The 26,714-nt window shown below is 43.0% G+C and overlaps 2 protein-coding genes across 2 annotated transcripts in view; both read right to left on the bottom strand.

The window, feature by feature from the left end:
* Positions 1 to 543: 543 nt before the first annotated feature.
* NHLRC1 (NHL repeat containing E3 ubiquitin protein ligase 1) lies at positions 544 to 1,904 on the bottom strand. The gene has a single exon (XM_011962749.1). It carries the CDS (start codon positions 1,854 to 1,856, stop codon positions 669 to 671), a length of 1,188 nt encoding a protein of 395 aa, XP_011818139.1. The 5' UTR covers positions 1,857 to 1,904; the 3' UTR covers positions 544 to 668.
* Positions 1,905 to 7,798: 5,894 nt separating this feature from the next.
* TPMT (thiopurine S-methyltransferase) overlaps positions 7,799 to 26,714 on the bottom strand; it is a 25,502-nt gene continuing 6,586 nt past the window's right edge. The window contains exons 3-9 of the mRNA XM_011962750.1: positions 25,556 to 25,648; positions 21,177 to 21,309; positions 17,207 to 17,259; positions 16,180 to 16,254; positions 13,302 to 13,387; positions 11,628 to 11,672; positions 7,799 to 10,267 (exon numbers count right to left, since the gene is read on the bottom strand). Coding sequence (XP_011818140.1) covers positions 10,155 to 10,267; positions 11,628 to 11,672; positions 13,302 to 13,387; positions 16,180 to 16,254; positions 17,207 to 17,259; positions 21,177 to 21,309; positions 25,556 to 25,648 — 598 coding nt within the window. The 3' untranslated portion in view covers positions 7,799 to 10,154. The remainder of the gene's footprint in view (positions 10,268 to 11,627; positions 11,673 to 13,301; positions 13,388 to 16,179; positions 16,255 to 17,206; positions 17,260 to 21,176; positions 21,310 to 25,555; positions 25,649 to 26,714) is intronic.

Raw genomic sequence — 26,714 nt, forward strand, 5'->3', positions numbered from 1 at the left:
GCGCAACTTATTTGGAATCAGAATTGAATTCAAATTGTGACTATCGCAGTAAGTAACTATGACCTTGAGGAAGTCACTTAAGCTCTCTGGGTTTCAGTTTTCTCACTTGTACGATGAGATTAATAATAAAAATTATGGCTAGGCAAGGTGGCTATGCCTGTAATCCTAGTACTTTGGGAGGTCAAGGAAGGTGGATTGCTTGAGCTCAGGAGTTTGAGACCAGCCTGGGCAACATGGTGAAACCCCATCTCTATCAAAATACAAAAATTAGCTGGATGTGGTCATGCACGCCTGTGGTCCCAGCTACTTGGGAGGCTGAAGTGGAAGGATCACCTGAGTGGGGGAAGTTGAAACTGTAGTGAGCTGTGATCATGCTTCTGCACTCCAGCTCGGGTGACAGAGCTTGACTCTATCACGGGGGGGAAAAAAATTACCTCACTGGATAGTACGGATTAAATGAGCTAATATTTGCAAATTTCCTTGCACAAAGAGTATGCATTCAATAAATGGTAGATGAATCTCTAATAATTGTCCCAAGCTTTGTAAGTCTGCCAGACAGTTTTAATTACCCCTGCCTGGATAGATGAGTTTAAGTGACTTATCCAGGGTTAAACAATTCATTAATGGCAGTACTAGTGCTTCTGATTCCAGGGCCCCACCCCAGCCCATCATCCCCAGTCAACTTTATAGACTTTTATAGAATGAGATGCTGTGTCCAGCACAAGAAGAGAATTCTCCTTGGTGAAGGTAAGAGCCACAGGATGGGAAAGACCATGAGTGACCATGGGCTTCAGTACTGGAAACTCCTCAGGTTTTCCTAAGCAAAAGATAGCGGGACCAGACGTATCTGCAACAATTACATTTCCCTGGTGATCAAAGGTCACAGCGGAGGCAGTTATTTTGGAGGGAAAGTAGAGGCTCAACCCGAAGGTATCCACCTGGCCGACAAGTTGCATACTTGAGCTAAACACTTTCACCCTGGTACTGCAAACCCCAGTCCCCAGGGCCAGGGGGTGCTCCAGGACTGCAATGGCCCCCGTGAGCCAAGACACTGCCACCCCTCGGGGACTGCACAGATGAGCTTGCAACTTTTCAGTTCTCTGAAGGACCCCTTCCGCGAAGTCGACGTCCAGGAGGTGTAGGGACCCTGCCTCCGCGTCAGTTACCACAATCCCATTCTGAGGGGTGGTCTCTACACCCCAAGGTAAGGAGAATTGCCCTCCAATGACAAGCTTGATCTGGCCAAAAAAATCAAACACTTTGATGGAGCGATCGCCGGCGTCAGTGACAACCACATGGCAGTCGTTGGTGATGGTGACATCCACAGGATACCTAATGTCTTGGGCAGCGTCCCCCTTCTCTCCAAACTGATGCGCGCATCCTCCCACAGAGTCAAAAATCTTGACACGCCTCCTGCCGTCGTGCACCACCACGACTCGCCCCGTCTTGGGACAAAGCGCCAGTCCGGTGGGGTTGACCAGGGTCCCCCAGCCGCCAAAGGTATGGTGGCAGGTGAGGGCTCCGGGGGCGCTGGGGGCGGCGCGGTGGGCGGCCGGGGACTGGCGAAGCGCTGAGCCCAGGAGCTCTATGAGGTGCAGCACCGGCAGGCAGTCGCTGGTGTCGCAGCCCCGGCAGGCTCGCCTGCAGAATGGGCACTCGAGGGCCAGCGTGCGCGGGTGCGCCAGGGCAGCCACGCAGGCCAGGCAGACCACGTGGCCGCAGGACAGGTTGCGCGGGCGCCGCTGCTGCCGGTGGCCAAACTTCTCAAAGCACACCTTGCACTCCAGCAGGCTGATCTCCGCCTCGCGCATGAGCTCCTGCAGCGCCGGCTCGCTCTCCGAGGCTTCGGCCGCCATGGCGGGTCCTGTGCACTCCCGCCGCGCCACCCGGCCGTGCCCCAGAGACGCTCTTGGTCACGGTCACAGTCGCGGTCACGGGGTGGGACGTGCGCCCTGACGTCAAGCGCCGCAGGCTTCTGCACTGCCATCTGCTGCCCCTTGGTGGGCATGCGCGGCACTGTTTCTTGAGGGCCTGGTCGTGGACGTTTGCAAGACAAATCCACATGTGCATTGTGTAGACCTGTAATCGTCACATCAGTCATGGATGGACTGTGTACACTTTCAGATGAAGAAACACACCTATTGAGGACAACAGGATTGCTCGCTGTTACCCAGCCTGTAAGTGGCAAAATAAGAACCAGGACCCACTCCTCCAGCCCGGGTGCCTAGCAGTGTCTCCAATCCGCAGCGTTGGGTGCTAGAGGTGTCCAGGCATCAAACATGGTCTCCTAGCTCAAGATGCTTATGATCTGAACCGGAAAACACGAACACACGGGAGAAGATAAACTCCAAGGGAGGTGAGCCAGATGTGTATATTTCTTTTGTGTCTTCTTTCACACTCGTACGTAGTTAAGTCAATGAATACATACTTGTAAAATGAATTCGTGCATGAATGAATGTTATAGAACAACAACAAAAAATCAACTAGGTGAATGAGTGTCAGATGGGGGTACCACGCTGAAAGTGTCTTGCAGAGTAATTAATATGAAATAAGAAAGCTGTTAGTTAATAATAATTACCATAGAACTTTTTATTTTTTTAAAGACCAAGTCTCACTCTGTCACTCAGGCTGGAGTGCAGGGGCACGATCACAGCTCACTGCAGCCTCCAACTCCCAGGCTCAAGCAATCCTCCCACTTCAGTAGCTGGGTCTACAGGCATGCACCACCACACTAGGCTAATTTTTAAAATTTTTTTGTAGAGAGGAGGTCTCTCTGTGTTTGCCTAGGCTGGTCTTGAACTTGTGAAAATTGTTCACAATCCTCCCCACCCCTTGGCCTCCCAAAGTGCTGGTGTGAGCCACTGTGCCCAGCCTATAGAATTCACATATGTCTGCCCTGTTGTGTTAGGTTGGTGCAAAAGTAATCGCAGTGTTTGCCATCACTTTTAGTGGCAAAAATCGTGATTACTTTTGCAGCAACTTAGTAGTTTACATAGATTATCTTGTTTAAACCTCATAGCAGTCCTACAAGAATATGTCATTTTTATCATCCTTTTTTCTCATAGAGTTCATATAAATCAAATATCTTGCCTAGGGTCACACGGCTAGGAAGTGACTGGCCTGGAATTTGAAGCCAGGCAGTTTGACTTCGGAGTTACCTATTTTAGTCATTTTCAAACTTCTTTGCACATGGTAAACACCTGGGTCACACCCGAAACGTTTAATTGGCCCATGGTGTGGTCTGGACAGCTGGGATTTATAAAAGCCCCCCAGGTGATTATAATGTACAGCCAAGTTTGAGAACCGCTGCATTATAATAATTCCTTCAAATGGCACTAAATTCAGTCTTTCCAATCTCAGTTAAGACCAAAAGCAAAGAGAATTTGCCATATGTTGGAAAATCTTCAAACAAGGGATAGCATAATCTGTGTGAAGAATCCATTGTGGTATTATAAATCTCTCATTTTTCTTTTTCTTTTCTTTTTTTTTTTGAGATGGAGTCTTGCTCTGTCACCAGGCTGGAGTGCAGTGGTGCGATCTCAGCTCACTGCAACCTCCGCCTCCTGGGTTCAGGCAATTCTCCCGCCTCAGCCTCCTGAGTAGCTGGGATTAAAGGCACCCACCACCACGTCCAGCTAAGTTTTGTATTTTTAGTAGCGATGAGGTTTCACCATGTTGGCCAGGCTGGTCTCGAACTTCTGACCTCAGGTGATGCACCCGCGTCAGCCTCCCAAAGTGCTAGGATTACGGCATGAGCCACTGTGCCCGGCCCTGATCTCTTATTTTAAGGGGTGCTCCCCCAAATGTCTTATGTGAACATTGTGCTTAACAAAACCTTGTATCAGAGAATTTCTGTTCCTTCAGAGATCATAATCATGATCGTTCACCTTCTGATTTGCTAGATTTCTGAGAAAACACAGCATTTTATACCCTGTTAAGGCCCCTGGAAAGAGTTTCAATGTAAGACAAGAAAGAACGTTTGCTAATCAAATGTCATCTGACCCAAAGATTGCGTACTGGGACACAATAACCAACTTAATACTCTAATTTCTGACTACATTTCCACCCCAAATAAACAACCAACTAAAATCACATTATTTATGCAATCACACCGTTGCATAATTGATTAATAACAGAAATGTATTGAATCTCACTCTGACATTTGGCATTTCCTATGACTGTCATTTCCTCCTCCATGGCTGGGCCTTCATGGATTTCCTCTGTGCTTCCCTCCGATATTCCTTCTATAGAGGGTCCTGGACTAGCATGCCCATCTTTTCCTGCTTCCACCTAGAACAAGCCCTGAGAGTTGTGGGGGCAAAGGGCTTGAAGAGCAGAATGTCTAGTTTCCAAACTGGTCAGTGGCTGCCCCATGAAAAAGTACCATACTGTAGTGGAAGGAGAGTGGGGATCCAACTCAGGATAGTTCCAGCAGAGAAGGGAGCACAGGGGGAGCATGAGGTAGGGGGAGTCAGTGCTTAGGCAGGTGGGCTCCTGGCTGTGCAGGTGGGGCAAATGTGCCAGATACATGGAGTTTAGAAGGAATCCGAGAACAAGTTTAATGATCCAATTACAACTCAGACTACCCGGCAATGATGTAAGAGAAAGGAAGATGAACAAGCCACATAGAATGGGTTTTGCTTCCAGCCTTGCCCTCCTCCCAGGGGCATCTCTGACCACCATTCTAAATTTTAAGCTCCATGATCTTGGCATCTCGGGGTGAGGGATGTGGTGGCAAGAGGAAGAACGGCTGTTTTGAATTTTTTGAGTAAGTCCATCCAAAAATGAGTGGAGATGTATGTTTGGAAATGGGGATCTAGAGATGTGAGTGCATCTTAAGTTCAATGCAACTGAGTGTTCCTCAGGGTGCCACCCTTGGTCTTTTTCTCTTAGCTTCCTGTTTCCCTGAGCAACACCATCTTCACTTCCTCGTGCTTTAAATGACCACTTACAAGCTGACAGCCTGTACCCCTAAGACAGCCATACCATGCTATATAGTAAAGTTCAGTGTTCAGCCCCTACCCCTACAACCTGTGATGTCTGAGAACAGGACTATCTTCAATAGTCAATAAACCTTTATCTGCTAGCACACCCAACAGTACTTAAATTGCTGAATGAATACTGACTCTAATAACAGGAGAAAGACTAAATAATAATGGTACTGCCACATTACATTATACAACTATTTAAAAATCTTGCTTTTGGGCCGGGCGCAGTGGCTCACGCCTGTAATCCCAGCACTTTGGGAGGCCGACGCGGGCAGATCACGAGGTCAGGAAATCGAGACCATCCTGGCTGGCAGGTGAAACTCTGTCTCTACTAAAAAATACAAAAAATTAGCCAGGCGTGGTGGTGGGCGCCTGTAGTCCCAGCTACTCGGGAGGCTGAGACAGGAGAATGGCGTGAACCTGGGAAGCAGAGCTTGCAGTGAGCCAAGCTCGTGCCACTGCACTCCAGCCTGGGTGACACAGAGAGACTCCATCTCAAAAAAAAAAAAAAAAATTGCTTTTGAAAAATATTTCGTGATGCTGTTACCAGTAGAGGGTCTTGACTACAAGTTGTCCAGGTTCTTGGCTTTTTCAACAAAGAATTGGACAAAATGAAGCAACGAAAGCAGAGATTTATTGAAAATGAGGGTGGGACCTGGCTAAGCAGTGGCTCAAGGGCCCTGGTTACGGAATCTTCTGGGGTCCAAATACTGGCTAGAGGTTTCCCATTAGCCACTTGGTATTCATCCCATGCAAATAAAGTAGTGGCCCGCCATCAGTCTGATTGGTTGCTTTTGCTTTCTGCAACCAGAGGCTGAAGTGAAGTTACAAAAGTTACACTCCTATGCAAACGTCTGATTGGTTGCAGACGTTTCTGCCACTCAGAAAAGGCGGGGAGGTGGGGGGGGGTATTACAAAGGGAGTAACGTCTGGTCCTTTTGTTACTTAGGCATGGAAAGTTGAGGTTTTCCTTTCAATTCAGTTCTAGGAAGTCAGCATCAATCAGCCTTAGGTTCCTTGCCTCCAGACCCTATTCTCCTGCCTCAACACGGGGAAGGGCGAATAAAATAGAAAGGAAGATAGTGGAGATGCAATGCTGTATGGTAATATGATCACAACCTTGTGAAAACATACACATGTATGAACAGACAAAAAAGATGAGAAGAAAATACATCACCATCATAGCAGTCATTATCTCCAGTGACAGGACTTGATTGCTTTTGTTTTTCTTTTTAAACTTCCCAAATTTTCAATGCATCAAGGATTATTTGTCTTATTGAAATATAAATAACTTAATATTTTATGGTATATTTCATTTCTAAATATCTGCCTTGATTATCCTCCTGTTGTTGAAAGTTAACACCGATAGTGAAATAAATTTCTATTAATACTCACTGTTTAGGAATCACAGATTTTCAGACATATTTTCAGCCCACAAATTACAGCTACACATAATTAATAAATCTGGAACATGGCTATTTTCTGCAAATCAGAATGACTATGCTTAAGGCACATAAATAGAATTCTATCCGATTCCCATTAACTCAGCCACTGATCAGTTTGTCACATAATGTTTTATAAGGCAAAAAACCATCACATAAGAAGTGACTGGAGTCAGAGCTGTGGGAATTAAAGATAATTTTGATTTTTTTTTTGAGACAGAGTTTTGCTCTTGTTGCCCAGGCTGGAGTACAATGGCGCGATCTCAGCTCACTGCAACCTCTGCCTCCCAGGTTCAAGCGATTCTCCTGCCTCAGCCTCCTGAGTAGCTGGGATTACAGGCACGTGACACCACGCCCTGCTAATCTTTGTATTTTTAGTAGAGATGGGGTTTTACCATGTTGGCCAGGCTGGTCTCAAACACCCGACCTCAGGTGATCCGCCCACCTTGACCTCCCAAAGTGCTGGGATTACAGACATGAGCCACTGCACCCAGCTGATAATTTTGATTTTTAAAAAGCACTCAGTAGAAATCTTACTCTGACTTTTCAGAAAGAGTAGGTGTAGGCTGAGCAGTACTTGGGAGGCTGAGATGGGAGGATCACTTGAGGCCAGGAGTTCAAGATCATGCTGGGCAACATAGTGAGACTTTGTCTCTATTAAAAAGAAAAAAAAAATTAGCTGGGTGTGGTGGCACATGCCCGCAGTCCCATCTACTCAGGAGGCTGAGGCAGAAGGATTTCTTAAGCCTAGGAAACTGAGGCTGCAGTGAGCTGTAATCACACCACCGTACCCCAGCCTGGGCGACACAGTGAGACCCTGTCTCAAAATAAAAAATAAAAATAAGGAGTAGGTGCAACATAAACATATACATGTATCCACAAACACACATTGAAATTGCTCCCTTGTATTAAAATAAAACAATGACAGGTATGTACTGCAGTTGTGACTGGGTAAATTACTTGCACTAATATCTCCGTGGCTTAGGTTGTATTTGTCACTTCATTCTGCCAACGAATCCCGTCAGCTGGGAGCTCTCTCATAGGTACATCTTTCGGGCCACCTTCTGTGGTCCCTGTGCCATTCTTTATGGAGCCAAATCTCTACCTTGCCAGTTATTTAAGCTTTGGTTATAACCAGCTGTTTAAGCTTTGGTTATATTTCTTTGTATTTTTCTTTCCACATTCACCCAAACAGACTGATTATTACATACCTTTCTTTCTTTGTCCTGTCTGCTACTGATAACATTGTCTATACTGGAGCATTCATGCCTGCTTCATAGGCAGGGCAAGGCATTTGTAAACCACAGTGTGCAGGGTACAGAGGCTTAGATAATCTGTTACTTAAATAACAAAATGAAACAAGAAGCATTTTTGGAAAATCCTAAAAACAATTCAATTGCTCTAAAATAATTTATATGCGGTATATCTTCCATCTTGAGACTTTGAGAAGTCAGTATTCCCCAATGAAGACACATATTACATAAAAGATCAACTACGTAAGGATATCTCATTTGTATTATTGAAGATTCTTTGAGCACAAGTGCAAGAGGAGAGGACTCTATCCCATGGACACAGGGTGTTCTTCCCCACCCTGGGCAGCTGGGCTTCAGGAAGGATGAAAATGGACCCAGAACACAGGTGGCCTCTCTTTGGTTCTCATCTCTTTCCACAGATCAGCATTCTGTGTCTCAGATCCATGTGGTGGAATGTGGCTGCCCCACCGCCCCCAGGCGTACACATTACAGATTCCCCATTCAGCAGTCAACTTGCCTTTCTTTGTTTTCTGTTTTTTGAGATGGAGTCTCGCTCTGTTGCGCAGGCTGGAGTGCCGTGGCGTGATCTCAGCTCACTGCAACCTCCACCTCCCAGGTTCAAGTGATTCACCTGCCTCAGCCCACCAAGTAGCTGGGAGTACACGTGCGTGCCACCACACCTGGCTAATTTTTTGTATTTTTAGTAGAGACAGGGTTGCCTTTCTATTCCCAAGTCCAAAAGTCTATGAAGAGGGCCAGCGCAATGGCTCACACCTGTAATCCTAGCACTTTGGGTGGCCGAGACAGGAGCACTGCTTGAGGCCTCACATCAAGTTCCACATCAGCCTGGACAACAAAGTGAGACCCTGTCTCTACAAAAAAGTAAAATCAGAAGTCTCTGGAGGGAATTGTGTTGGTCCAGCTCAGGTCAGTTGTCCATTCAACTGGTGATGCAGGCAGAGTTGGGGAGTCATGGCTTCCGAAGCCCACACTATAGACTGGCAGCATGTCTCAGAGATGCAAGACTCATTGTGGGCAAGGAGGTGCTTCAAATTAATAGCCTTACAAATCTATTAGAATATGTCAATGGCAGAGAGCTTCTAGGGTAGAAGTTTGTACATGCAGGTCAATGAGAACTAGAGAGGTTGACAAGACCTATCTCTGGGGAGAATACCATAGCTTTCACCAATGTCAAAGGGGACCCCAAACCCCCCCATTAACAACCTTTAAGCCAGCACACACACATGCGTGCACACACACACACGTAACTCATTTTTTATAATGCACAACTATCCTATTAACATGAGCTGAACAATCTAAACCATTTAGTTGTTGGGTAGTACAGAGCTATAGAGGACTGTCTGACATAACAAAATGTGATCGTTAATGAAAAACTGAAAAATCTAAACTTTCATAATAAACAGCCATGAATCCAGCTCTAAGTACATTATACTTTATAAGACCTGATGATGTAAACAGATTAAATTATAAAAAACAACAACTGCCAAACTAAGAGAAAACTTAAAGAAAAATTTACTCTTAGAATTTGGGAATGTTTATTCCATATAGATTATTTAATTAAAGTTTATTTGTTTCTTGATTCCATTACAGATTGTTTAATTAAAATTTGTTTCTTGATTCTGTTATATATGGAGAAACCATGTGAAAAGGGATTCTAGGATCTGAGTAAAAGACAAGGGTTTATAGTAAAAACTAATCTTTTATATAACTTTTGAGACCACCTTGAACCCTACTGAAGTGTTATATTTCTTTGACAATTCTAAATTTCATAAAGAATGTCAGGCCAGGTGCAGTGGCTCACGCCTGTAATCCCAGCACTTTGGGAGGCCAATGTGGGTGGATCACCTGAGATCAGGAGTTCAAGACCAGTCTGACCAGCATGGTGAAACCCTGTCTCCACTAAAAATACAAAAAATTAGCTGGGCATGGTGGTGCACACCTGTAATCCCAGCTACTCGGGAGGCTGAGGCATGAGAATCACTTGAACCTGGGAGGTGGAGGTTGCAGTGAGCTGAGATTGCGTCATTGCACTCCAGCTTGGGCAACAAGAATGAAACTCCATCTCAAAAAATAAAATAAAATAAAATAAATGCCCGTTTTTCTGTGCGTATTATATTTAATATGCATTGCATTTAAAAATTTTTTTTAATTGTACCGGTAACACATGCTGATTGGTAAAGTATCTTGCGATCTGCACGACACACAGGTATGATCTTTCACATCATAATCTCCACTCCTAAGGAGCTACTTTAAAAGTTTAGTTACATCTTTTTCTTCTAAAACTTTTTTAGAAAAAGTAAACGGCTTTACTAAAAAGCCGGTTTTAGTAAAGATCTATCATATGATTTATAAACAATTAAAAAAATTAATCTGTTACATTTTTAGGCATTAGCAGAATTTTCAATTCCTCAAAAACATGTCAATGTGATTTTATTTTATCTATGTCTCATTTACTTTTCTGTAAGTAGATACAACTTTTCAAAAAGATAGTCAATTCCCCAACTTTTATGTCGTTCTTCAAAAGCATCAACCTTCTCTAGACAATGTATATTGCATATTTTACCTGAAACAAGAAAGAGTAACACGTTAAAATACTACAAAGAATGACATCAGGGATTCTTTTAAAAATACTTAAAATTGGCTGGGTGTGGCAGCTCACACCTGTAGTCCCAACACTTTGGGGGGCTGAGGTGGGTGGATCACTTGAAGTCAGGAGTTCATGACCAGTCTGGCCAAGATGGTGAAACCCCATCTCTAATAAAAATACAACATGAGCCAGGTATGGTGGCACATCCCAGCTACTTGAGAGGCTGAGGCAGGAGAATCACTTGAACCTGGGCGATGGAGGTTGCAGTGAGCTGAGATTGCACCATTGTACTCTAGCCTAGGCAACAAGAGCGAAACTCCATCTCAAAACAAACAAAACCTTGAAATTATTTTAAAAACAGTGTATACTAAAGGTTTTTCTCTTCTTTTTAATCAAAACAAAGGAATGCTAAGGGCAAATTTCCTGAACTCTGAATTGTTATCATCACTTTTAACTCCCAAGAAAAAAATAAATACACCGCTGGGCACGGCGGCTCATGCCTCTAATCCTAGTACAGTGGGAGACCAAGGCAAGAGGATTACTTGAGCCCAGGAGTTGGAGACCAACCTGGGCAATGTGGTGAAACCTCATCTCTACAAAAAAATACAAAAATTAGCTAAGCATTGTGGTGCATGCCTCTGGTCCCAGACACTTGGGAGGCTGAGGTGGGAGGATCACTTGTGCCCAGGGAGGTCGAGGCTGCAGTGAGCTGTGATTGCATTTCTTCACTCCAGCCTGGGTGACAGGCAAGATCCTATCTCAAAACTAAATAAATAAATAAATAAAAAGATACCATCTCTCTAGAAAAGTTCAAATGCCTTTAACATAAAGCATATAGCATATATACAGAGCATATTTACAGAGATTAGTTCCTTTTCTAAGATAAAACAATTTTAAATAACATGGTCTTTATCTTTTAAATTTTATAGACATACTCTAGATACTAATATACTAATAGTTCACAACAGATTCTTTTGGTGTGTGTTTTTTTTTTTTTTTTTTAGATGGAGTCTCACTGTTATCCAGGCTGGAGCGCAGTGGCACAATCTTGGCTCACTACAATCTCTGCCTCCCAAGTTCAAGCAATTCTCATGCCTCAGCCTCTCAAATAGTTGGGACTACAGGCATATGCCACCACACTGGCCTAATTTTTGTATTTTTGTAGAGACGGGGTTTCGCCATGTTGGCCAGCCTGGTCTCGAACTCCTGGCCTCAGGTGATCTGCCCACCTTGGCCTCCCAAAGTGCTGGAAATACAGGCATGAGTCACCACACCCGGCCTAAAAGAGTTAACTTGACTTTATTTAAAAAGTTACAGCATAAGTCCACAAACTTACCAAACAACCTTTCAATTTCAGCATGTGGAACATAAAATGGTGGACCTAGGTAAAAGAGAAATAAATTCTCAGTTTATTTCCAATGACCTAGGTGTACTTGTTCTATATACAACTTCGTTATCCAAATAGGTGATGATGTGGCATGTTCTTCTCATTCTTCTTTTGCAAATCTCATACTGAATAAATAAATTGGCTTACTGAGAGGATGGCAATGTTACATACCCATCATATCCATCTTTAGCTTCGATGAGACAGCTAAGCCAGTCAAGGGACTTAGGCTCATTGAAATCAGAGTAGAGTCCATCAGCAGATTCCTTTGGGGCTTCAACCATCTTCTAGTATACTGATTTTCTACCAACTCCTGCACTTACCCACATTTTATACACCCCTCCCGCTCTGCTGCAGGATATAGACTATAAGGAAGCCAAGCTTCCGCCCCCTTCTAAGAGCAGTATCCTCAGCCATCCACCTCCAGACGGGGCCTGCTGTATTTTCTTCCCAAAAGTTCTTTGTTAGGGCTCCTATTCATGAATGGAATTTAAATCAGATTAGCAGAGCTAACTTCTGCCTCTATTAATTTCTATTTCCATTTGATTGTCTCTGATTTAATTAGGGACACTAGGTCTCATCTTTTAATGAGTTTTTTAAGACCTCAATTTATTCAAGCAGAAACAAAATACTAGCTGGGCATAGTGGCTCATGCCTGTACCAGGGAGGGCGGATCACCTAAGGTCAGGAGTTCGAGACCAGCCTGGCCAACATGGTGAAATTCTGTCTCTACTAAAAATACAAAAATTAGCTGCGCATGATGGCACACACTGTAATCCCAGCTACTTGGGAGGCTGAGGCAGGAGAATCGCTTGAACCTGGAAGGCAGACATTGCAGTGAGCCGAGATCAAACTACTGCACTCCAGCCTGGGCCACAGAGTGAGACTGTGTCTCAAAAACAAAAAACACAACAAAACAAAATTCTAACATATGTAAATACTTAAAAAACAAGCATGTAAAAAAGCTCAGTTGAAAATCAAAAAGGTGATTCTTACAAATTAAAAGTCTATGTATTTCTCCCTGTACAAGTCCAGCCATGACAAAGGTTAAGTTTCAATGTTCGAATGCATTAAAATGAGTTCAGGAGAAAACATGCCCCCAACAGATTCAAAACAAATAAAAGAATGCAATAGACAGATTTTAAGACTTCAGAAATTAAAACAGGACAATAATTTATAGCTTTTCCTGCACAACTCCTACATCCCCATATTCACTTCTCACTCTGGGCTTGTGTATGTGAAGGCATCTGTCCAACACATCACTACCACTTGGGTGATATGGATATGCAATATCCAACCACATTCCTCCTTCCTCCCAATAGGGCTCATGAGATTTCTCTTGTCTATCAGGATCATCCATTTCCCCCCTTTCTCCAGTCTGAGTTGTGAATGGCAAACAAAACGGGAAAGGAATACAAGAAAATCACGGACACTATAGGAAGAGAAAAAAATGCTTATAGTTCCCATTAGCCAAAACTGGAATTATCTCCACGTATATACACAGTATGCTTCCTGTGAGATAAATTAGGAGAAAATAATGCTTTTCCACATCAGAGAATTTATATCAAGAAACTAGGCAACTGGTAAAAGAAAAAAAATAAAAAAAACAAAACCCAACAACTTTACCTGGATGTTTAGTTGGATCATAAGACAAAACACACAGGAGGTATTGAAACTTCTTTCCCAGGAGGGATAACATTGTATCTGCATAGCTAAAAGAACACAAGAAGGTATTTGTTACATTTCTCTACACAGGCAAAGGCTGGAGGGACAAAAGGCAGGGAAGGAAGCCAGAAGTTACTTTCGCTGATATTACAGAGTTTAAATTCTCCTAATAATCACAAGCGGTTGATTCTCATTTTAAAAGTGAGAAGTGGGTTTAGCAAATTATGGCCCCTGCCTAAGCTGGGAATTGGTCCAAATGGGAATCAAATCGAGGCCTGCTTCCAGAGCTGATCAGAGCAGAAGACATCACATAAGGATGGGTAGAGGCTCCTTCTGGCCTGAAGAAGTACTCGAGGGCCTGCTGACCTTGGATGCCTGTGTGCTTGAGGGCAGTGGTTTCCAGATCAGGCTGGGTGTCAAAATCACTGGGGTTCTTGTTGAAAGAAAAGATGCCTGAGCTCCATCCCCACAGACCTATGCAGTCAGTTTGCCATGGGGCCTGGGATGCTGCAATTTAACAAATATCGTGGGTGACTGGGACCCCTCCAGGGGCCTTATGTAAGAGAAAACACAATTCTTTTCCTCTATGTAATTAGAGAGAAATAAGAATAACAAGCAGGTCAAAAAAAGGTGGCATGAAATGAAAGCTCTGCAAGTGTGGCATAAACCATGAGTGCAATGGAACTGTCCTTTGAGTAGGTGCCTCAGGGACCCAGGTCTGATTGGCTCAGTGCGGGAAGCTGATGCTAACAGCACCCATGGATAGACTGGGCAGAAGCCAGGGCTGGACCAGGGACAGGCGATGAATTGACCAATCAGATGACTGACTTGGAAATTGAATTAAGAGACCAAAGAGGACTTGCTAATTAGCTGTGGTCCTACTGAAAGTTGGAGCTTTTCTGTTGTATGGTGATTGGAGCAAGGAGGCTGAGGGTTGAAGGCAAGTCAGCTACGTGGGAATAAAAATGGAGGAAGCTGAGGGAAAAGGAGAGGACAGGAGATGCATGCAGGGAGGTAGAGAGGCCATGAGAGACAGGCCAAGGACAAAGATGGACACTATTCCCCACACTGAGGAAGGAGCCTGGGCTCTTGGCACTCCAGTTTCTATGGAGCCTGGCTAGACTGTGATCTCTGTCCAGAGGTCTGTGAGAAGTTGGGGAGGTGAGTGTGGAGAGTAGGAGTGTGGACTCTACGAGATGCCCAAGCTCAAACCCCAGCTCCTCTACTGACTGGCTATGTAAGCTTGACAAATTCTTAACTTTTCTGTGCCTCAGTTTCCTCACCTGTAAAATGAGGATAAGACTAATAACCACTTCACAAACTGTGAGAATTCAACAGTGGATCACTCTTCCTTGTAGGTGAAAGAACTAGACCAAAGCAAACTTTTGAACAGAAACTGTTACTTTCTGATTCTTGTTTTTCAGAAGAAACTCGCTGCCCCCATGAAGGCGATGTCAGACTGGTTTGGTAGGGTTTCCTAGGACTAGAAGACTTTATTCCTCTTAGAATGTGAACTTTTTCTCTCACAAAAAGTCTCAAAAAATCCAGAAAAATGAGGTCTGCCCTACTGGTTTATGTTAGGCAAGACCTCGAGAGTCACAGCAGAAAATACATCAGCACTTGACAATGTACAGTCCAAGGAGAAGACGCCCAGTCCTAACGAGAGCACCAATAGGATGTGCTAACATAGTAAGTACTGAGTGCCAGCATGTAGATAAAGAACGAAGATACTAAGTACCAGCACATATATTACTAAGATAGGGCCGGGCACAGTGACTTACACCTGTAATCCCAGCACTTTGGGAGGCTGAGGTGAGCAGATCACCTGAGGTTGGGAGTTCAAGACCAGCCTGACCAACAGGGAGAAACCCCGTCTCTAATAAAAATACAAAATTAGCTGGGTGTGGTGGCGCATGCCTGTAGTCCCAGCTACTCGGGAGGCTGAGGCAGAAGAATCTCTTGAACCCAGGAGGCGGAGGTTGCGGTGAGCCAAGATCACGCCATTGTCCTCCAGCCTGGGCAGCAAGAGTGGAACTCCATCTCAAAACAAACAAATAAACAAACAAAGATACTACCAGTACATAGTAAAATAATATTGCCCTTGCTCAGAGTGCAGTTCGCTTCTTTCATTCATTTATTTAAAAAACATTTATTAAGCTCTTACTAGGTGCTAAATATATACTATGCCAGACACTGGGGAAATAACTGACCTCAGGTGATCTGCCCACCTCAGCCTCCCAAAGTGCTGTGTCTACTCTTGGTCTGCACTTGGTGACTTTCAGTTTGCTTTCCACTGCTTGGTTGATTTTACCATGCCAACCAGAGCCTGTAGAAGGACTAACCTCTAAGGAGTGGATGAACATCTTTAGGGAGTGGGAAACACCTACAAATTTAGACATTAGCAGATCAGGTTTCATATACAAATGTGTCTTATGGAGACAGAGGTCTCAGTGATATTTTGAGTTGTTAAAGGACACTGATGTCACATGGGAAATGCAAAGCAGACACTGGACATGTGATGTGGATGTTTGGGAGAAAGAACAGAGCTGGAAATGTAAAGATTGTCAGAGCAAATACCATGTATAATCTGTTCAGTTATTTCCCCTGCTTCTGGCATAGTATATATTTAGAGCATCGCAGGAACTTAGTAAATATTTGTTGAATAGCTGAATGAAAGTAACAGAATTGATCTTTAAAGATTTGATTTAGGTTTTTATAAATTCCAAATATAATAAGCCATTTCATACTCATAAAAGTGTAGCTGATTTTCTAGAACCCAGAAAAAGTATAGAATACTAAAAAATTAAGAAGGCTAAACAAAAAAAGAAAAATTACTTACCGTTTGCGATCACCTGGATTAATGGCAACTAATGCTCCTCTATCCCAAATCATGTCAAATTTGCCAATATTTGTCCTACCAGAGAGAGAAAAAACATTTTATGGGACAAAAATCAAATCTTTAAGAAGATGAACAGCGCCCCCCACGGTGCATGCTGGTACTTCAAACATCGTCAAGATACTAGGATCTCACGTCCACATTTCCTCATAGAGTCCATAAGGATGTGTGGACCTGAGTGTGGAGAACTGTCCATCCCCTCATGGTTTTAGGAGCCTGTGGCAGCCGCCTCCCCACTCTTGTTATGATTTGGGAACATGAAGAAATAACAAAGGATGGTGTGCAACAACTCTGCTCCCAGCCTCTGGCTCAGGTATCAGGGACCTTCAGGAGATGAGCTCTTATCTCCCTCGGCCACTTGAAATTCATTTCTATTATAGGCCCAGCGGCAAGGTAGAAGACACTGTCTTACTCACCTTTCTTTTTCCCTAGCTGCCTCAGTTTCCCATAGTTTGGGAGCTAACCAAAGACAAAACACATTAAAGTGTGCAGACAAGAATGTAACAAAAATACCTGCAGAACAGACATTCAAAAAAATGCTTTGTGGGCCGGGCGCGGTGGCTCAAGCCTGTAATCCCAGCACTTTGGGAGGCCGAGATGGGCGGATCACGAGGTCAGGAGATGGTGACCATCCTGGCTAACACAGTGAAACCCCGTCTCTACTAAAAATACAAAAAAATAGCCGGGCGAGGTGGCGGGCGCCTGTAGTCCCAGCTACTCGGGAGCTGAGGCAGGAGAATGGCGTAAACCCGGGAGGCGGAGCTTGCAGTGAGCTGATATCCGGCCACTGCACTCCAGCCTGGGCGACAGAGCGAGACTCCGTCTCAAGAAAACAAAAACAAAAACAAACAAAATGCTTTGTGGATGTTACACAAGCGGAGGAGAGTGATGAAGAGACCTCCACTCCCATGCCTGCACTGCTTGGCAAGCATTCCAGTTATTTAAAGTGCAGATGTAGTATTCAACCTACCTGGGAAAATCAAAAATGCTGCAACAGTACAATGAAATGTTCCCTGAAGAACTCTGTAATGAAATAATGAAAACAAAAATTTTTTTTTTTTTACTTAGTACTTACTTGAATAGTCAAGAAAAGAGGGCCAAGCAAAGCAAAAGTTCTAGGGAAATAATGTGTTAATAAAACATAATTAAAGTAAATAATTTTACTGCACTTTATTGGCACCTTATTTTTTTCTTTTAAAACCTGTGTGAGGTTCTTTTGGGCCAACTCAGAGGAATATCACAGAGGACAACCTTGAAGATCAGTTGGCTGTTATTCACTTCAGAGCCTGCTATAAAATTCTAGCAATGTTTCCTCGAGCAGAGTGATATTTTTACTCTGCTAAAGATAAATCTGCAGGTCAACCAATTACCAGGCAGGGTGGTACTGAAAAGTCAGGTATTTTAAGTTATTCCGGAAATGTGCAATTGTGCTGATTTTTCCATTTTTGCTCATTCATTCAGCCAATGAGCATTTATTTGCTGAAAGCCTAGTAGACAAGACACCTATCCTGGGTTCTAGACCGTAGATTTGAATTAGACACAGTCTCTGACCACAGTGAGGACAGACTAGAGCAGAGAAGCGTGGGCACAGAGAAACATTACAATCCAGAACGGCCTGCTCTGTTATGGTTCTGTGCCTGCGAACTATGTGAACACAAGAGGCAGAGCAGGGGCCTGCCTGGGAGCGTCAGGGAGACCAAACAAAAGGTGACTTTTGGCCAGGTGTGGTAGCTTACACCTGTAATTCCAGCACTTTGGGAGGCTGAAGCAGGCAGATCGCTTGAGCCCAGGAGTATGAGACCAGCCTGGGCAACATGGCAAAACTCCAACTCTACAGAAAAAATTAGATGGGTGTGGTGGCACACGCCTGTAGTTCCAGCTCCCTGGGAGGCTGAGATGGGAGGGTCACTTGAGCCTGGGAGGTCAAGGCTGCAGTGAGCTGTGACTGTGCCACTGTACTCCAGCCTGTGTGACAGAGTAAGACCCTGTCTCAAAAACAAACACTTGGAGCAAAATAATCCCAAGAAATAAACAACAACAACAAAAATCAAGAGAACAAAACAAAAAAGAGGTGACTTTTGAAAGGGTAACATTCTAGGGTGTGGTCTGGGGGCACACTCCAAGAGGGGGCAATATAACATAGACTTTAGGATCCTGGGAGATGGGATGAAGGGCAGTGTAGGAAAGGTGTATCAGCGCACAAGACTGCTAGATTTTATTCTGAAATGAGGTCCCCACACAGGTTTATAAGTAGAGGAGGAAGGGTCTTTGACAACCAGCCTGGGATCACTGGGTCAGCCCAGAGACGGGTGGGCCTGGAGGCAGGAGAACAGCTGGATCTCAATTTTGCCTGCAGATTGGAATCAAGGGGAGCTTTAAACAGTACGGATGCCAGGGCCCCACCCCTAGAGATTCTGACATAACTGGCCTGGGGTAAGACCTTTGGACTGGGAATTCTTATAAGATCCAGAGATGATTTCAAATGTGCAGCCTAGATGGGGAACTGCTGCTCCAAGAGGGGCCTGGAAGCAGGACTAGCCCTCTTTGGACTGAGTAAACTCCTTGGATTCTCTAATGCTTTGAGAATGGGGTGGGAGGAAGATGTGAAATAAAAAATACCATCGAGTTTCCTACTGATGTGAGCAACAAATTTTTTTTTTTTTTGAGACAGAGTCTTACTCTATTGCCCAGGCTGGAATACAGTGGTATGATCTTGGCTCACTGCAACCTCCACCTCCCAGGTTCAAGTGGTTCTCCTGCCTCAGTCTCCTGAGTAGCTGGGATTATAGGCACACATCACCACAGCCAGCTAATTTTTGTATTTTTAGTAGAGATGGGGTTTTGCCATGTTGGCCATGCTGGTCTTGAACTCCTGACCTCAAGAGATCCACCCACCTTGGCCACCCAAAGTGCTGGGATTACAGGCATGAGCCACCACGCCCAGCTGAGCAATTAATTTCAATATTTAGAAAAGAGTACTTTGTGAGATACTGAGTATACAGATGGACAATAGATCCTATATGACAATACAACTCCGACCCCACAACTGATTCAGGAGTTAAGAAGAAATTACTTAGGCAGATAGTGAGGGTACAGAAGGTTTTCCTCTTAATGAAAAGCAGCCTCAAATCATTTTTCTTTCTAACAAAGAGCAGCCTTTAAAATCGAGCTACAGACATAGATGCTGGCAGTTTGTGCCAATCATGTTCAAAATGGTGGCTCCATCTTCCCTTCTCTGCCAGCCACCTGTATAGTAAGAAGCAGTCAACATGGCGCCAGCCAAGGGAAGAGTTCATCTGCATAATAAGATTAGGGCGGGGAGACCAGCCTTCCCAACACTTTATGTAAACATCACACTTGATCAAACCAATCTGTGAGCCCTATGTAAATCAGACACTGACTCCTCAGGCTGCGCTATAAAATCTGGTGGTTGCACACCTGGCAGGTTTTTTCCGCTCAGAAGTCCCCTCTCTCTCTCACTAGAGATAAAGTTGTTTTCTTTTCTCTTTCTTTCTCCCCCTCCCTTTTTTTTTTTTTTTTTGGCTATTAAACCTCCACTCCTAAACTCCTCGTGTGTATCTGTGTCCTAAAGTTTTCTAGCACAAGACGACGAACCTGGGGTATTTACCCTAGACAAGGTAGCCGCTTCACAACCTCTGCCGTGACTTGGTCAATGACTGCCAGCTTCCCTAATTTTTACCATCACACTTCTTCCATTTTAGGACCAGCCAGAGAAAGGCAAACATGCTCTCCAAACCAATTACATAGGATGCTCCATTCCTAGTTGCCCACTTCCAGCTTCCCTGTGCCAACAGCCTCCCATCGGCACATGCTGGGAGTTTTACTTTTGTCCACTGTAAAGCTTTCCCACTCCTCTGCCTGCCTTTGAGTCTCTGCCAAACCGATTCCCTCTGCCTGTTCTCACTTGGGTAGTGTTTGTTTATTTACAGTGCATCATTCTGCTCATAGCATAAAGACCACTCCCAAACCTATCATGTTCAGCCCAAACCCCACTCTATGCTTCAGACATAAAACCTTTGCCATTCCACAGGTCCCTTAAACTCATCATCTCTAGAAAAAGTTTCATTCTTTCTGCCCTTCTCATTTATTATTGATCATCCAGCCAGTTACCGGAGCCGGAAATGTGAACTCATTGCTCCTTTGGTCCTCATTCGGTCACAGAATCCTGTGGGTCTATCATAAATGTTGCTTTAATCCATCCTATCTACTCTCTATGCCCCATCACTCTCCTTGCTCAGGGATTCACGATGTCTTTCCTGGACCACTGCCACAGCCTCCTGTCTGGTCTCTCTGCCAGGAGGCTACTTCCCTTCAAGTCACTTCCTATGAGGCCTCTTGGGTGACTGAAGTAGTATCTTCCCCAGGTGTCCAAGGCCATGGACCCAGGCCCTGCCTGATTCCAGCTCTATCTGTCACCATGCTTCACGAAGCACCACCAGGCTGGGCAGGTGTAACTCCCACCTCTTTCCTTGATACCCTATGTCTTTACACTTAGCTCCACGCATTACAAATCGCTTTGTCCTTGTTTCTCTTCTGTCCTAAACTAAGAGATTCTTTGGCGGGGAGGGTTGGGGTGGGTGGGGGGCGTACTGTGTTATCTTTATCTCTTCAATGTCTTAGGCGGGGTCTGGCACATGATGGGTTCTCAGAAAATGCATGTTAATAAAAATAAAACAAACGTAAAAACTTGAGTACAGAAAGGCTTTGACCTCAGCTTTTATATACATATGTCTATATCTGTTTAGGTAGCTATCACCTACATTTTTAAGCCCTTGCTCCTGATACTATGTAATGTCTAGGATGAATCTGTGTGCTAAATAGGAACCACTGGACACATATATGGTATCCTCATAATACTCATGCTGAGAAAAACTTTTGTGGGGATATGGATACAATTATTTGCCCAAACCAAAACAAACCTTAAATACTTTGGCTCCAGGAATTTCGGTGATTGGTTCTTCTGTGTAAGAAAGATTCTGCTCTGTAAAAAATTGTCGTATCCCAAGTTCACTGATTTCCACACCAACCACACTGTGTCCCCGGTTTGCAAACCTGCATAAAATCATACATTTACACTTAAATTATGTTTTCAAATGACTAAATGGAGGGTTATATTGGAGTAAGCATACATTTTCTTTAATTTAAAGGAATTTATATGAATTCAGGTTCACAGGGTTTCAAAGAACATGCAGGAAAGCAGATCTATATTATTTTCAAACCTTATAAAAATTCTGAAAAACTGACTTATATGACCTCAGGAAACAGTAAACATTTGGAAAATTATATATATCTTTTTTTAATGTATGGAACAGTTGGAATGAAATTATAGATCTGTAACTTAAAATACTGATTTAATACAAATTGATTTGACTAGAGGAAATGCTTTTCAATTTCTCTAAATCAGTATTGCCCATTAAAATTTTCTGCAATGATGAAAATCTATCTATGCTGTCCAATAAAATAGCCATTAACCACGTTGGCTGCTCGTGATTGAGGAACTGAATTTTACATTTTATTTAGTTTACATTTAAATAGCCACATGTGGCTAGTAGCTACTGTACTGAAGTGAACAGGTCTAGAACATTAGCACTCATTTGTATACTAATCTTGTAGTTTCCATTTGCTTAAAATAAACACTATCCAAAATTTGTATATTTTATTATATACAATAGCATTTTCCTGGTAATTTTATCTGTTTGTTTATTTATTTATTTATTTATTTATTTTTTGAGACGGAGTCTCACGCTGTCGCCCAGGCTGGATGGAGTGCAATGACGCAATCTCGGCTCACTGCAACCTCCACCTTCCGGGTTCAAGCAATTCTCCTGCCTCAGCTTCCCGAGTAGCTGGGATTACAGGTGCCTGCCACCATGCCCAGCTAACTTTTTTTTTTTTTTTGAGACAGAATCTCACTCTGTCAGCCAGGCTGGAGTACAGTGGCACAATTTATCAGCTCGCTGCAACCTCCACCTCCTGGGTTCAAGCAATTCTCCTGCCTCAGCCTCCAGAGTAGCTGGGATTACAGGTGTGCCCCACCACACCTGGCTAATTTTTGTATTTTTAGTAGAGACGGGGTTTCACCACGTTGGCCAGGCTGGTCACGAACTGCTGACCTCAAGTGATCTGCCTCCCAAAGTGCTGGGATTACAGTCCTGGTAAGTTTTATAATTAGCAGAACTTAGTCTCAGGATCTTGGACTCAAGAGAAAACAGTACCGGTGGCACAAATACCTAGGACAATTATGATTTTATGTCAAGTGAAATAAAAACATAGTTCTGCTATAATATAGCATGTGCCTTCCTACAATCACTGCACTATGCTAAATCACGCAATAAAAATCACCAGGCTGGCCGGGCATGGTGACTCATGCCTGTAATCCCAGCACTTTGGGAGGCCGAGGCGGGTGGATCACCTGAGGTCAGGAGTTTGAGACCAGCCTGACCAACATGGAGAAACCCTGTCTCTACTAAAAATACAAAATTAGCCGGGCATGGTGGCACATGCCTGTAATCCCAGCTACTAAGGAGGCTGAGACAGGAGATTCGCTTGAACCTGGGAGGTGGAGGTTGCGGTGAGCCGAGATCGTGCCATTGCACTCCAGCCTGGGCAACAAGAACGAAACTCCGTCTCAAAAAAAAAAAAAAAAAAAAAAAAAATCACCAGGCTGGTGGGGAAAGTGAGGGCACAGCATTTAAAATCTTTGTCAGTGCCACACTGAAAAACAAAAACAGGAACCTAATAACAACAGTTTTACACATGTTAAATGGTTGAGAAATAGATAAATACTACAATATGGGACTTTACTGTGAAAAAGACCTCATGCTTACTGAGGTAGCTGAGGGATGTTTGTGCATTCCGTCTATTCATCCATGGCTTAGTTCAACTGGGTGCAGTTTTCTGCTTTTACCTAAGGCTTCTTACAGATGAAATCACACACAAGCAAATGTGAAATTTATTTCATGCTCAAATTGTTCCCTAATATATCAATTGAGTTAGAATTCAGTTTTGAAACAAGTATAGCAGGACTGACTGTACCTTTTATCTACAAAAGAGTACATACTTTCAATGTGGGCAGAGCATGAACTGTTGAGTTGTAAAATGAAACATTAATAAATTGTCTTTCATCTTTCATATTTCCTAGGATATTTGTAAACATACAGGGAGTTTTAAAATTCTCCATACATTTTAAAGTTATAAAATGTAAACAAAAATGTTATTCAAATTGGCTGCATGTGTTTTTATTTCTCATTCAACAGATGGAAAAATGAAGCACAGCCTACTACAACCTGTAATAAAAACAAAATAAGACCAAGTGCGGTGGCTTATGCATGTTATCCCAGCATGTTGGGAGGGAAAAATCTCTTGAACCCAGGAGTTCAAGGCTGCAGTGAGCTATGATCATGCCACTGCACTCCACCCTGGGTGACAGAGTGGGACTGTCTCAAAAAACCCAAAACCAAAACCTAAATATCTTAAACATTTTGTTTTAATGCTTTTTGGCTTTAGCTCATGATCAGTTTTTCTATTCACATCTGATGTCTGTATAGACCGCAATACACAGATCAGTTACATAAATGAAAAATCATCTACTACCATAACTTCTTACATGTAATTACAGTAGCTCAGTTCTAATATAGATATATATAAAACTGTATTTACGTATATATACATATATATATACACACATATTTTTGGAGATGGAGTCTCGCTCTGTCACCTAGGCTGGAGTGCATGGGCTCACTGCAACCTCTGCCTCCTGGGTTCAAGCAATTCACCTGCTTCAGCTTCTCAGGTAGTCGAGATTACAAGTGTGCGCCGCCACGCTTGGCTAATTTTTGTATTTTTAGTAGAGACGGGTTTTCACCATGTTGGCCAGGCTGGTCTCGAACTCCTGACCTCAAGTGATCCACCCACCTTGGCCTCCCAAAGTGCTGGGATTAAAGGTGTGAGTCACCGCACCTGACAAGTTCTGATATTTTTTGTAATTTTTTAAAAATGGCTTTAGACCCCAAATATTCAACAATCACATTTAATTGGCTACTTCACACCATTTTCCTAATGTTGCCTCAGAACCTGTTACATTGTTACCATTTACGATGACATTGCATGACAATCTGTTTATAGAGGTAATATTTTTTTGAGGGTAGTTTTGAAAGTAACTGTCTCTTCTGGCTCAATGAATTGGTTAAAATACAGGTGCAATAATATAGTTTAAATATTCTCAATTTCACACGAATTGAAGACCACACTTGAATCATAGCAGCCCTCTAACAAAGGCTCTCAGCTACAATTGAGTGTGTGCTGGCTGCAAAAATTCTATCATCTCTACTTGAAAATCAACTCCCAAAAAATGCATGCATACTCTGTGTTAGTCACCGATATTTATATTCAGAATAGACCATTTTTACGTTATTATATTTTACATTTATTAATCTTTGAGTTTTAATTTATTTTTTGAGGCAGGGTCTCACTATGTTGCCCAGACTGGTCTCAAATTCCCGGGCTCAAGAGATCCTTCTGCCTTGGCCTCCCAAAGTGCTGGGATTACAGGCGGGAACCACCACACCTGGCACATTTACTAACCTTTTTATACATTCTTTTTTCTTTCCCGCTCAATGATCAAAGTTCTCAGCATTCAAGTTTATAAATAAACGCATATCTTGGCAGGTATGATTGTGTATGTATATTATCATTACAACAGAGTTCTGTATAGAGAACGATGTCGAGGTGACTTTAGGGTAACTCACAGTACAAGTGGCTTGTTAAAGTGAATTCTCTTTGTACAGAATTACTCACAAGAAATACCGTCTTAATCACTGTTTTATAACAATGGTTCACGATAACAGAAACTCCTGTGTTCCCTGGTGGGAGGGGAAGGTTGAGCTGAACTGTGGACTATGAACATTGCCCTGCCAAAAAGCTGTAATTCATTTTGAACTTCTCTGTCCACCACCATTTCAAATATCTAAAAATTAACTTAGCTAAATTCCTAAACCACCTACAAAAACTGAACCACATACAAGGATCCTGGAAATGTAAGAGGGAAGGCTGTTTTTTCTCCCCTCATTGGCTCCAAACTGATTTTTTTATTTTGAAACTCAATCCAGAAAGACTTCATACCTGTTTCTGTTGTTTCTTACTGTTTGAGATTATTACCAATTATATACCCATCACTAACAGAAACATAAGAAATTCCTGTGTACTTCCTGAAAATGGAGTTTCTAAACTCACATCCTGTTAAATCACCCAAAGAATTCATCAAGACAAGATAATTCTGTTAATGTTTATCTGCTCATACCATTTCATCTCAACTGCTTTTCCGCAAAGAGGAAAAAATACCCTCAGTCCACTCTTGCCTTTGAGAAAAGTATCTAAATGCTTCTTTAACAGCCTGAGGAGGAAAAAAAAAAAAAGTTTTTAGGACAATTGTATCGTAGGTGAATACTTTTCATTCATTATCTCACTTAATATTCCCAACAACCTTAATAAGCAGATGCTATTAATTATTATACTCTCCAGCTTACATATGAAGAAACAGGTAACTTGCTCAGACACCCACTCAGTCAGTGGTAAATCTGACTTACACCCAGGGCTTTCCTGATTAGTAATTAAAAATATTTTTTTTTTTCTTGGGTATGTTTTGAAAATTCTTTATTAATTCTCTAAATATATACTATTTTGGGGGTGATGGAACCTCAGGAGCCATGGATTTTTCAACATTCATTTCATGGTAAGTTCTCTAAACATGGACTCAAGTCTCAGAAGTAAACCTGAGAAGTGTAACTCTTGTAGTTTCTTGTAATTTCCTCTGTGGAGATGTGGCTCTTCTAAGGCCACGCACACGACAGAAATAAGCCAATGTTTCTGGGATGATGATGATGATGATGATGTCATCTCCTGGGGAGATGGGCGTGGCTGCCCAGAACAAGCAAAGTCTATAACGACCACTTTACTCAGCACTGGTCCCATGATTTATTTCTGCTATGAAGACTACTACTACATTGCACAACATCCTAGCTCACTTTTTAATTTCTTGTAACTTCTCTTCTCCCACCATAGAGATAATTCTTCAGCATCTGAACACATCCTATTGGAAAGCAAAGTCAGACACTGCTGGTTTTCAGGATAAAGAACTGTAAGCATAAACATTGCTTGAGTACCCGTTGCAGGTATAAATATTCATGACTGATACACAGATGCTGCAGGGATCAAAGAACATATTTTAAAAATCTAAGATATCATTTGTAAGTCACACACTGTGGGAAGAAAAGACGCTACCAATTAAACTACATCATGCCATAGATGCACTGTGATTCAGGAGACACAAAAATGTGAAGAATTAAATGTGCATCTTAAAAATTAGTCAAATAGGCCGGGCGCGGTGGCTCAAGCCTGTAATCCCAGCACTTTGGGAGGCCGAGATGGGCGGATCACGAGGTCAGGAGATCGAGACCATC

Source organism: Colobus angolensis, unplaced genomic scaffold (assembly GCF_000951035.1).
Source record: "Colobus angolensis palliatus isolate OR3802 unplaced genomic scaffold, Cang.pa_1.0 Scaffold6, whole genome shotgun sequence".
NCBI classification, from domain to species: Eukaryota; Metazoa; Chordata; class Mammalia; order Primates; family Cercopithecidae; genus Colobus; species Colobus angolensis.